The following is a 13,023-nucleotide window of genomic DNA, read 5'->3' on the forward strand; positions in this document are numbered from 1 at the left end:
CCTTTATCCATACACATGTCCCCGCAGTGATCGGCCAGCGCCACAGGAAAGACAGGCTGAGGGATCTGGGGTTATTTAGTCTGCAGAAGAGTGGGGGGTGGGGGTGGGGATTTGATAGCAGCCTTCAATTACCTGAAGGGGGGGGGTGTTCCAAAGAGGATGGTGCTCAGCTGTTCTCACTGGTGGGCAGATGTCAGAACAAGGAGCAATGGTCTCAAGTTGCCATGGGGGAGGTCTAGGTTGGATATTAGAAAACACTTTCACAAAAGCCACTGAAAAGAGTAAATTTCACCGAGATCAGAAGTATGATCCTGGCACTAGAGGGCCTGGAAGTCTCAAGGCTGCTTTGACAATCCAGCCTAAGTGAATTAGGTTGCCAGCTTTCACTGACTATCACATAACTGCTCTAACATCAGTAGGAGCTGGGACTTAGGCTTCTTGGTGCTGGGCTTCTGACATTTCTATTGCTAGTAAAATAATGGAACACACGAACACTTTGGAAAGGCAGAGGAATAAACAACAACCCCTAGCTCTTATCAGCAGAGCTCAAAGCACTTCAACAATACCTCCTCCTTTATCCCCATTTCACAGATGGGGAAACCAAGGCACAGGTCAGGACAGTGACTTGCCCCAGGTCAGCAGCAGAGCTAGGAACTGAAGCCAAGTCTCCTGAATCTCAGTGCATGGCTCTGTTCACTAGGTCACAATTCACTGGACGTCTGGAGGGCGAGCAGCAGGCAGAATGGGTGGATAACGGCTACATCTCGCTTGCTTGGACACAATTAGAGTTAGTGGACAAGGGGGACACTGGGCAGGTAATACGTAGGTTTACTCAAACTCTGCCACAGGTTCTGACAATCTTAATCCAGTGGCTTGGTAGAAACAGTTAGATAGACCAAAAAACTGGCTGACACTGAAAATTAATGGCTTGTGGCAAGTGGAAGAGAGACAGTGGCTAATGCTGGGTACCACAGCTGGGTGATGAGACCCTTCTTTTAGATCTGCACTACTGATTTAAAAGAGGAACAACGCAGCCTATTAGACCCCAGAGTCAATACTACAGCGAGAAGAGGTGCAGCTGTTAGTGAGGACAGATTCATCAGGATTTCAAAGCAGGGGGCACAAAATAAAAATGGAATCCAGCATGGAAAAAAATGCACAGCAGGGGAAATCAGCAGAACCCTGCCCAACAGGAGGGATAGATCAGGGAAGCCATCACCCTGGGGCAGAGCTAGACCCAATAGCAGGTAGACTGGAGCTTGCAAACAGCTCCAGGAGGAGCCAGTGCGGCGTGGAGGTAAAATCATTGTAGCACAGAGGTGACAGGGACTTGATCCTCTCTCTGCTGCATTGCAGCAGCCCCTGCGGGGGAATGTTGTATTCAGCTCTGGCCCTACATTAGCAGAAAGGCATTGACAAGCTGGACAGAGAACAGCATCAACGAGGCTCAGGGGACTGAGTTCTGAAGAAAGACGAAGAGCTAAGCCTGTAGAGAGTGGCAATCTGAGGGCAGTTTGCAACTACTTGAGAGGTGTGGACACCAAAAGGGGAAGAGGATTTCACTAATGGAACAACTACGCATGCTGGGATACATAGGAATGAAAATGTAGGCAGATTATCTTGGGGAAACTACAACGCCACCACACACCAGTCTGGGCAATAGTCTATTACAGGCATCAGGAGAAGCTCAGTGGCTTGAGTGTTAAGATTAGCCCAAGCACTCGAAGAACTAGCTTTCTTTGGCAGAGACTAACTGGATGGGCTCATGTTTCTTTCTCAGACTTCCGTGACTTAAGGGCTTCCGCAGCTCACCAGAGAGAGCAGCAGCAGCAGCCCTGGGGGAAAGGAGGAGAATGTTGCCAGACTCACAGAGGTTTCTGGAACCCACAGGGCAGGACAGGCAGCTGTCACCCAGGAGCTCCTGGAATCTGTATTTTATTCGTTCCATTCTATACAAGTTCTTACCCATTATATTAGTAAAAGGCAGGTGGCAGGGAAGAGACCAGTAGGTCACTGATGCTGTGTGTGGTGATATTTGCATAGCATGAGGAGCTAGGTGCAGAGCGTTTAGCTTTGGGACTAGATTAGTAACAGCGAGCTGTTCTTCTCTTCCCCACGAGGACCAGTCATTTGCGCTTGTCTACTGCAGCCATCCAGGTAAAACAGCTCATTCTCTCGGGGTCTTTTCCAAAGCTCACTGCTGTCAATAGGACAGCAGCTTTCTATGAGCTCTGGATCGGACCAGGGCTGTGACTCTTTGGGCTGAAGTTGGACAAAGGTGCTTTCTACTAAACCCAGGAAGCCAAAGAGAAACAACATTTCGCCGAAGTGTATCATCGTCCAGGACAAACACTGAATTCAGACAGAGGACAGTGCACACTGCATGAAAGACCAGAATAAACATCAGGTGCAGAATTATATTTACCTGTAACAAATACTCCATACATAAGGCATACATACAAAACCACCAGCATAAAAAGCAAGGCAAAGATCATCACAACGTAAAACAGACACTTCAAACATGCAAAGTCCCCGTTTTCATTTATGAAACAACTGGATCTTTGGTAGCTTGGTTGGCTTCATAGTCCAGCCAAAAGCTTTGAATGAAAAGGGAAAGAGACATGTCTTTTACTGGTAGACTGAGGGTCTGATGTGCTTAAGAATCACACTGGGCCTGTCTGGGACGAAGCACCAATAGCTCACTCACTGGCTAAACTGAAAGCTACAATTAACACAGTTAATACCAGAATTAAGTCAAGCCTCCCAATGAATAAAGTATAAAAAAATACTGCAGCTGATCTGTCTTTTATAGATTTCATTATACAATTGTTTCAAAAATATGGTTTTATTTTCACAAATCTTCAATGACTGTTAAACTTCATTTCTTTCCAAACAGTGAATATATAAAAAGGCACTAAGAACTCAAACTACATAAAGACTCTGGATAAATGCTCTCATCCCCCGTTTCTGAAGAACTGATGGATTTAGCATTGTACCGCTGTTTTGTGCTGTTAAAAAAAAATCTGGACTCCAATGCACAAATCCTGCAGGAATATTTAACAAGCATCCACAAGAGGCCTGCATCCAATGGAAAGGTTAAAAGCATGTTGTTAGCATGGGTTTCCTGCCCCACGCCTATCCATTGAGTAAGACCAACTGTGTCCCCTTTAACAGCAGTGCTCTCCAACACAACACTAACTAAGAAGCTACAACCCCTCGCTCCCCCATGGCATAGGAAAGATTGGGTTACACAGAGCTGAAACTCGCAATGATGCCAATTTAACCAGAAGAAAGGCAAAAGGTGAGTTTGTTAACCTGAAAAGAAACCAGAACATTTAATTTCAACCTCCAAGTTCATGCACCTTCTGGAATCTTACTTCTTTAATTGCGAGGATATGAATTTTTGTTTTGCCCAGTTGATCATCTCAGACATTCAGAGAGTCACGCATAGAACTTGGTGGCTTTACATATGGGCTGCTGTATTGTTTCACCCGGCCACAGGCCTGCCGGCTAGTTACTAGCCAAACGGGGGAAACAAAGCTGCCTGATCAATTTAAGAACTCATTCAGAACATGCATATTTTTTTCAGTTAACACGTCTTTGGCGTCAGCAGGTCTGGAGGCTCTGCCGTTAAGGTGCCAACACAGGAAGCATCAACAGGTGAGCACTGGGGAAATCCCGACTTACGGCATCATGGTATTGAACTAAAATAAATGCACTGTAGGCAGATTAATGGAGAAATGCAGTCAGTCATTCAGCTCAGGCAAAAGGTCTCCCACCTGCTCCCTCCCTGGGGGCGTCACATTCGCTGTGCCCCAAAATGAACCCCAGACAGACGTGCCCCATTTAGTGCAACTCTCCTCATGAGGCCCCACATCACAGAAAGCCTCTACAGGAAGCCAGTCAATGACGCAAGGCTCCCCCTCCCCCCTCCACAGGGTAGCATGTCAGTGCCACAGCAGAGAGGACTAAGCCACTCCAAAGAGACCTTCAGTGGGAACTTAGGTGGCATTATAGACACACCGGGGAAGAATTTAATCCCATGTAACTCCATCTGCTCCACAGGAGAGCTTCCACCAGGCCAGCGACAGCTGAAATCGGATAGAGCAGTGTCTCTCGATCAAGAACCAAAGTCAACAATGCCTGGAGGATGTCCTGCCTCGTCAGAAGATGGTGGCAAGCAAGACAGTATTGACGCAGGAGAATGTGCTAGGCACAGAGCAGCCTGCGTGGGATATAAAAATCTCTCCCCCGCACTTCATAGAGGTCACATTAGAAGCTTGTCATGGGGCCAGAGGCTCTTCAGGAAGTATCAGGGCCTAACTTACCCATGACGACCCTGTGGGAAACACCTGGGAGCCTGAGGTGATCCAGCTGGGCCCCTTTAGCTAATTAGAAATGGAGCAGCTGTCTTCGGAGGAGACTACTAGAACAGGAAGTCACCCAGGGAGGGGAGATGCTCTCTCTAGAGAAGACCTGCAGCTGATGCAGCCTGGATGAACCCACCAGAGGCAGACTAGGCCTCCCTGGGAATAAGCCCTGAACAAGCACTTAGGGTTGACAGTGAGAGTCCCAAGAGAACTGTCAGAGTCCCAGGAGAAGGGACACCATGGGGAGCTCCTGTCAGGAAGCTCCCAGAAGAGAGCTGGTGTTTGCCTCAAGAGCAGAGAGGCCTGCAGTTTGAGCCTGGCTCCTGGGAAGGCAGTAGCAAGGGGAAGAGCACGTTGACCAGGAGACACACACCCCACAGAGGGAGCAAGTAGAGACTGAAGCCCAGCATGGACGGGGTGAAGCAGTTGAGTCAGGGAAGGCCAGGGGGGCTGCTGGCAGTTTGCTGATGAGCAGAAGCAAGAAGACAATGGCAATTCTGGTAAGGAGGAAATGGAGACCTGGGACTATTTCTTGACATAAGTTATTGGTTATTAATGAATAAAGCTACCCCTGAATAAGGGGTTATTGACGGCAAAGTGAGTCAGGACTGATTGATATAGCCAAAAGGGGAAACTGAGGCCTGGCTCTTGGGCCTGTGACAAAGCTATACACATTTCTTGATATTTCAGTTAGCTTAGAATGTAAAAGCATCACATTTGAATGAAATATCCTAAATCTTGGAAACTAGTACAAAAATTGAGGGGAATTATTAATCCACGGAGTAACTCCACTGGACAATAAAGTTACACCAGGGATAAGATTGGCCCAGTTAAAATGTTTCCCCAGTAGAACAGTTTGGAAAATCCAACACCAAGACATAGGCTGCGCAGAGCAAGAGAAGCCTGCTTTCCGGTAGTTGGGGGCATGCTGTGGGACGTGCCAGATGTCCAGGAATTCATCGAACAGGGCACAGCAGCCTCCGGCTTCCATTCATCTGTCCTATGCATTTAAATTTGCAGGATGCTACTTTCACTGCCCCAAATTTGGGGCATCCCAACATGCTGTCCTGGCTTCACTTCAATACGCAAAGCTGCCGCGTCATGACCTGATGATGCTACCATGGACTGATGTAACTACGCATCAAGCCAAAAACGTCATGCTGCAATTTTATCGCGCCGGACAGATATCACTGCAGTCTCGGTCACCTGACCGTTTTACCGTCTGCAGAGGAAGCATCTCTCTGCTGCAAGATCTCATGTCAATTCCCCTTTAGGGCAGTACCTTTCTGATGATTTTCAACATTTTCAAAGATCAGAAGTTTGACTCCTGAAGAAGTGGCAAGATTTTCAAGAGTGCTGTGCACTCCGCAGTCCCAGAGGAGGTCAATGGGAAATTTTGGTGCCCAGTATTCCTGAAAGTGCAGCCCCCTTGTTAGGTGCCTACCGAATATATGGATTTAACTTTAGGCTCCTGGGTTTGAAAGCCTGACTCTTAAGTTGGTGGCAACTGTAAGAATGATCCATGCAGAAAGTAATCACGTCACGGTCATCTTAGGGCTTCTGTACAGAAAACTAGAATAGAAAGAATAGAAAAGTTCTCTTCTGTACAGAAAACTAGCCTGAGGTAAGCCAGCAATGGCTTCTACTTAGTCCCAATTGCATAAGAAGAGCCTTGGAAACGGAGAGAAGACAGAGGTGAGGGAGTGTTTTAGACTTAATACCGTTCTGTAAGATAAAACAAGCAGGGCTTTAAGGGTGTAGCAACAACGCAATTTCTTCCCCGCACCTAAACTCAAGGGTACAACCATACTAAGCAGTCTAGGTGTAGCATGTTTTCTTGACATCGTCTGCCTCTCAAAGTTATACACGGCGTCAATACTGTATTTGAACTCAATTCTTGGACAGACAATTCAGCCAGAAATTGCTATTTCCTATCCATTTCTTTCCCAGAAAAACACAATTGTAAAAGGGGGGGGTGGAAGCACCAGAATAAAGGCTTTCAGCATAAAAGAGAAGGAGCGTGGTCTGAGGGGAAAGCACACCAACACCGGGAACACAGTGTGGTGCTACTCGAACAGCTCTTTCCAACACGCCTTTCTCCTTGGCATCCGTGTGCGTACGTGGGTGTGTGCTGGGGAGAGCGGGGCTGACAGACAAGCGGTGGTTGTATTGCAGGGACAGCCAAGCTTTGAGAGGCTGGAGGGCAGCACTGCTCATGAGCCAGGAGCCCAAGAGCTGCAGCTGCCGCACACAAGATTTCCATCATTTTTGTATCCAAATAAAAAAGTGCACACAATGGATCTGACATGTTCTTCGGTGACTGGAACGTTCCTGTTGGTTAGACGCTCCCCAGCAATACAAACCTGCCGTTGAGGAGTTCAGTCCTCCCCTTGTCGGTCACAGGGCACCCATGCTGTAATGTATTCCGAGTGCCAAGGGCAGCAGAAACCAAGTAATTGAAGGCAGCCAGCTTAGGGAGCGGCAATGTGCTTCCTGCTCCAACTCCCCTATTTAAAACAGGCTGTGCTTTGTGAGGGGATGTCTACACTGCGCGTAAAAACCTGCAGCTGGCCCGTGCCAGCTGACTCAGGCTGCAGGGCTATTAACTGCAGCATAGACATCTGGGCTTGGGCTGGAGCCTGGGCTCTAGGACCCTGTGAGGGGGGAGTGTCCCAGAGCTCTCTGAGCCTGACCATCTGCACTGCAACTAAACAGCCCCACAGCCCGAGACCCACGAGCCCAAGTCAGGCAGCATGGGCCAGCCATGGGTGTCTAATTGCAGCATAGGCATAGTGGGAGTGTTTGCAGGAGGCAGGTGATTGAATCTGCTCAAATGCAAAGCTAACATGTGGGGAGCAGGGGAAACCCCACTGGAGATGCACTAGAAAGCAGGAATGCCCAGAGACATGGGGCTGCTAGTGGACAGCAGCTTAGATAGGAACTTGCAGTGTGATATGGAGGCAAAAGTTAGGCAATGTGCAGAATGCCCCTGAGCAGGGAGATCTTAGTGCCCTTGCCAGCAGGCTCTGGGAAGGCTGTCCGTAAGAGACTGCAGGGCCACCCGGGGGAAGGGGGGAGGAGGTGGGGCAATTTGCCCCAGGCCCCACAGGAGCCCCCACGAGAGTTTTTGATGGCACTTTGGGGGCGGGGGGTTCTTCATTGCTGCTGAACACACCCGGAGTGAAGGACCCGCCGCTGCTTCTTCCGCTCCGGGTCTTCGGCGGCAATTCTGCAGCAGGGGTCCTTCCGCTCCATGTCTTCGGCGAAGTGCCCCGAAGACCCGGAGCGGAAGGACCCCCGCCGCCGAAGACCCCAGGCCCCCTGAATCCTCCGGGCGGCCCTGAGAGACTGCACCCAGTTCTGGGGCACTGTAGAGCCAGAAACATGGTCAACAAGTAGGACAGAAGTGAGAGAAGAGCAGAGAAATGATTCCAGGGCTGGAGTGACTGGTATACAGGGGGAAAAATAAGAGTAATTAGCTTGGCTAGATGAATAGCACTTGGGGAAGGCAGGTGTGATAACTGTCTATGAGTAATGGAGAGACAGAAACACGGAGTTGGAGGAATAGTTTAAGGTGTTTTTGGAAGGAGTAATGGGAAACAAATGGGGGAAGGGGGGGAAATTAGCTGAATCAGGGAACACCTTCTAATGGTGGGGAGAAGTGTCTTGGGAGTGCTGGAACAATAACTGATATCACTGGGGAGATCACGGAAAACTGGACTAGACAAAATCAACAAAATGTACTTTAGGGAACAACACTACATTGGATGGGCATGCTGATTGAGAAAGGTTTCCATCTAGTTTCTAGGGTCATGACATTTTAGAGCCAAAGGCTTGTTTTGCAGGAAGAGCTGCGTGTATTTATCACAGGGGCAGAAAGCAAAAATAACCTCGGTGGTGCTTGACTCTCTCTTTCCATGCTGAGGCCAGACATCTGGGGAACTTCAGTAGCAAAAAACTCTCACCAATGCATTCGTGGTTTATGCACTGCCGAACGGGTTTTTTAAAAGAGCAAGCAAGCATAAGGTATGTAAGGAATCCCTACAAGATACCATCCTTGAGGATACTTTGGCGTGGTCTCCTAAGAGAGGAAGCTGCTCAAATTCTCCAAGCACAATTCTGTTCTTACCAAAAGTCCCCTTAATTCAGCCACTGCTTTTTGCCAGTTCCCTATTAGTCACTTAAGTCTGGTTTCACTGGACAGTACTATTCTATCTCGGAAAAAATTTTGAACCATCCATATTTCAATATGAAGCATGGATGGCTTTTCCCTTGGGTTTTTGGTTTTAAAATGGTCATCCTAGGGTCCTATCTTTTAATTTCACCAACATTGAGGTAAAAGGAATGACTAAGAATATTATCTAAGAATAAAAATGAACTATCGTCTATGGGCATTTTTCCTTATATCAGGCAGTGGCTGTTACTGAAAATGTAAAGAATTCCAGTGACGTTTTAGGCCTACAGCACTGTAGGTAAGGAGGACTGCACACTGCAACCAGGTGAAATTAACTGATATCTTGAAGAGGAGGAGATCCCTCAGCCAGGTCAATTTATGACTGTGCCACAGGGTCCTGTATTGAACACAGAAAAATAGACTTTGGATCTCTCTTGTTTCAGGGGAAGAACATGTGGGAACAGAATGCCAGCTCTGTTTGATGTCCTATTCTTGACAGACGAACATGCCCAGCCACCAGTACAGGATTTTAATTTACTTTAAATTATATCAAAAGAGTGAAGAAAGAAACCCCTGGAGTCCATGAACAAATAGGGTTTTGCTACTGAAAGGGCTGAAGTATCAACCAATATGTTCCTTTGAAGGTCAGTTATAGCGGCCAGTATAGATATTATGGCATGGAATACAGATACAAAAAATAAGTGTATTTATAATTGCCTGTATAATATATACAACCTGTACATTATATATCTATACATCCATCCCACTGCTAATTTCATAGAAAGTTTACTGTATCAGTTTAACTTGTTACCATCTCACCCTTCAAGGGTGACCAAAATCAACTCCCCACGCAAATAGCTACGGATGTTAAACTCAGCCTGGCTGAGAATTTCCTGGTTATTGTAACCTTAAAGGGGAAATTCTAAGCAATAGAATAAATTTACTGTCACTTCCTGTCTGAATTCACCGCCATCTTTTGGGGTCAATCCTGCTAGATGCTCAGAGCCCTGAACTCCCTAAAGTGTCCGTCCTGCAGGAGGTGCCCACGCACCTTGCGGGGTCAGATGCTACGGGTGCTGGGGAGGTATATATGCACCATGGCGCCCTCTGGGGAGGAGCAGGAAACTTGTCACGTCTACTTGTGCTGGACTGGGATTGAGATCGGGTTTTACTTGAGTGAACAGTTGTGCTTGTGAAGATTAAGGAGCTAGCAGCACTGGAAACGTGAATCCACCTAGCCCCGGGCCAGAGAGCTCACAGAGCCACAACAGGAGCTCTCACCACACACACACACACACACGCGCGCGCGCACACGCACAGTAGCCCAACCAATGACTTTGCTAGAGGTAAAAATGTGGTGCCATCTCCTATTCCCCTCAGGCCCTAGGCTTTTCCTGAGCAAAGACTGCCAGCCACACTGAATGGCAGGGTTGGTTTTAGACCTAGATTGTCCACCAGGACAACACTAAATGCGCCAACACTCATGCCCCACTCTGCACTATGGGCTGAATTTGAACCAGAGTGCTAGAGGCGAAAGGCCAAGGTTACCCACGCCAACCAACTCCCCTCCTGCAAGGGGACAGCCCAGAGGTCACATTGGCAGAGTTCCCTCTGTGACCAATGAAGAAGAGCCCACATTGGCCTTCGCTACAAAACAATCATGTCAGTATCGCAGCAGACAGCCTTCAGGTTCGGATTAGAAATGTTTCGACAACACCAACAATAGGTTTAAATTATTCACATTGTGGTAAACTTCATTTTTTTTAAAAAAAAAGTCTGAGTTACAATAGGAATATCATGTGCAAAACTGTAAACCCGCCATCGGGTCCCAGTGAGCTGTTACTGCTCAATGCAAGTTTCTTGCCCCAGCTTCGTTGCATCGCTCCAGAGCGACGACAGCAAAGAAAACACAAAACCAAAAAGTTCTATGAAGTCAGAGGAAGGGACTCTGGTTCCATCACCCAACCCGGAATCCTCTTTCACAGCACGCTCACCTGCATGAAGACACACACATGCCTTCACAGTAAGAGGGCACCAGCCGACATCACAAAATGGGCACCAGTGAAGCCACTGACATGGGGGGAAAAATAATCACATCCCGATTCATCCTTGGAGCCTCTTTCAGACTGGAAGGTCAGGGAGACAGCAGCAAATGTTGCTGCACTCGCTGCATGGGGGTGAAAGAGAACAATAAAGCCCCTTTGAAAGGAGCTGTCTTCTCATCCTTCCTCCCGCAGCTGTGTCTCATGACGAATCCTGATCCATGCTGCATCCAAGAGCTTCAATGTCGTTGCTTATGTCAGAGATCATTCGGTCCCACTCGTCTCCCTCGGAAGGGGCAGACTGGTCATCCGAACTCCCTGCAGCTCCATTCCCGTTGGTCGTTGAATTGGAGGTAGTGCTCAGAGTCCGTCTGTACCTCCCGAAACTGTCTGTGATAATTCCCCGGCCATCCTTCACCCCGATGGTTTCTAGGAAGTTCTCAAAGTGTTGGCTGTCCTTTTCAGGAATGAATGGTCTAAGGCCTTCCCCAGAAAATAAACAAGGAGGAAAAATTAGTCATTCAATACATTTAGAATGACAACGTTACACTGATCAAGAATATATTTGTGATGTTCTTATCAGTGAGCGCTTTGCCCAGGTAAAGGCTTCAGGGTTTGGTTGTAGGACACCATGAAAGTCAAGATGCAGCAACTCAACTCATCCCGTCTCCTCTCCCCCAATAGCTGAGGCTCAAGTAGCAGAGTTTTTTGTTTTAACTAAAACGCAAGTCACCCAAACTGCTAGTGACTGTGTGTGTGACGGTGTCACGTCACCTCCTGCGCTACAGCTTCCCCATCGCTGCCTTACTTCACAAAACAGGCGGCGACACTTAATTAGCTCATGTTCGTAAAGCACAAGGAGATCCTCAGACTCAAGGGACCAGAGGAATGTAGAGAACTACGGAGTAAAAAAAAAGTCAAGAGCAACTGCTCTATCTATGAGACAATGTGCCCTCAAGCTCACGCTCTTCCGTTCCCCAGGCACAGTCTGCAGGAGAAGGCTCCCCTTTCAGTGCTGCTATCTCCAGCAGGTTCAGAGAGAGGTACTCCAGTACCCATTACTTCCACCTTTGCCCCCAGGCAGCTATTAACCATCTCTCCCAGCCTGACCTCCAGGATTTGGGGTATCCAGTCCAAAAGGGAGCAGCTCTGACCCCTTGCCAGCTGAAGAACGCTTAACAGCATACCCCTGTTTATTGTTAGACTGTAGAGTGCCCTCCCCAAAGAGCTTACAATCTAGTTTGATACCGGACACAAGCAAATAAATGTGAGACACAGGAGGGAGGAGGAGAACGCTAAGGAGAGTTGACAGACAAGGTGAGTGGGGTGGTATCTTTTACTGGACCGACTTCTGTTGGTGAAAGAGACAGAAGTTGGTCCGATAAAAAGATATTACCCCACCAACCAGGTCTGTCTAATATCCTGGGACCAACACTGTAAACTAATGAGATCATGAAGTTACATGCTGTAGGCTGATTCAGGGGCAACTTAATTGTTTTAAAGCAAAAATCAATGGTTTGTGACTACCATGCAGCCTCTCCATCACAGCTGATTTTTTGGTGGGTCTTCCAACATGAGCTCATGGCAATATATTCCTTCTATATAAAAGAAGGTCCCACCCTTTGACAGGGTTCAGGATTGAGTCCAACCATGACTCCATCCTAAGAGCACTTCTACAACCACAGCTAGAGGTCCTGAGACAAACAGGAACCAAAAGGCTGTTTAAAAGAGGATACAGAAAGCCAAGATCCCCCAAATCACAAATCAAACAGCCCAATTCAGCACTGATTCAGAGGCAGTCCCAGTGGCTCCAGAGGAGTTGCAATGGGGTAGAAGTCAGCACTGAACCAGGTCCATGCATTTTAAGACTATTTCCAAAGCAGTTTCCCCAGCCAGGACCAGAGTTTGGGGTTGTTTATTTCATGGACAAGAGTTAACAGCATCACCAACAGCCTGATCAGTGTGGGGCAATGCTCTGCTGTAGGCACTGGTGAAAGCAAATCTTGCAAGGAGGAACATATTGCTGAACTCCTGGGTCCTGGCAGGAGAAACCCCATTTTGTTCACCTGAGAGTCACGATCCTGCAGCAAACCTCCCAAGGAGCACACTCAGGGCCTTAAGGCATCTCTGTAATTTGCAAGACTACTTGTGGATCCTGTGGAATGATTACAGGTCTCTCTGAGTTTGGTCTCTCACTGTTGGAGGGGAATCTGGCAGGTTACACAGAAAACAGTGGGAGGAGGGAGACAGACCTACTCATCACATGCAGCCTCCCTAACCCCCCCAAAAAACTGCAATTTACAGATAAAAGCAAACAGCTCTGGCAGCCTCAGTGGCTGTTCGTGCTTCTGAAGACTATTCACAGGGAAGAGATTTCACATTTTAGATGATTATGGTTAGGAGCAGAGATGTTATTCTACCTCTGTATTTGGCACTG

General features: G+C 47.7%; 1 protein-coding gene across 5 annotated transcripts in view; it reads right to left on the reverse strand.

The window, feature by feature from the left end:
- Positions 1-13,023, reverse strand: part of CCM2 (CCM2 scaffold protein) — a 124,476-nt gene that overhangs the window by 34,114 nt on the left and 77,339 nt on the right. For 4 of the 5 annotated variants that reach the window (XM_037891309.2, XM_037891308.2, XM_037891311.2 and 1 more), the window contains exon 10: positions 2,385-11,069. The exons of the other annotated variant lie outside the window; for it this stretch is intronic. In XM_037891309.2, the coding sequence (XP_037747237.1) occupies positions 10,789-11,069 (281 nt within the window). In that variant the 3' untranslated portion in view covers positions 2,385-10,788. Of the gene's footprint in view, positions 1-2,384; positions 11,070-13,023 lie in introns of those variants that run through there. 5 annotated transcript variants of the gene reach the window in all.

This window comes from Chelonia mydas, chromosome 2 (assembly GCF_015237465.2).
Source record: "Chelonia mydas isolate rCheMyd1 chromosome 2, rCheMyd1.pri.v2, whole genome shotgun sequence".
Taxonomy (NCBI): Eukaryota; Metazoa; Chordata; order Testudines; family Cheloniidae; genus Chelonia; species Chelonia mydas.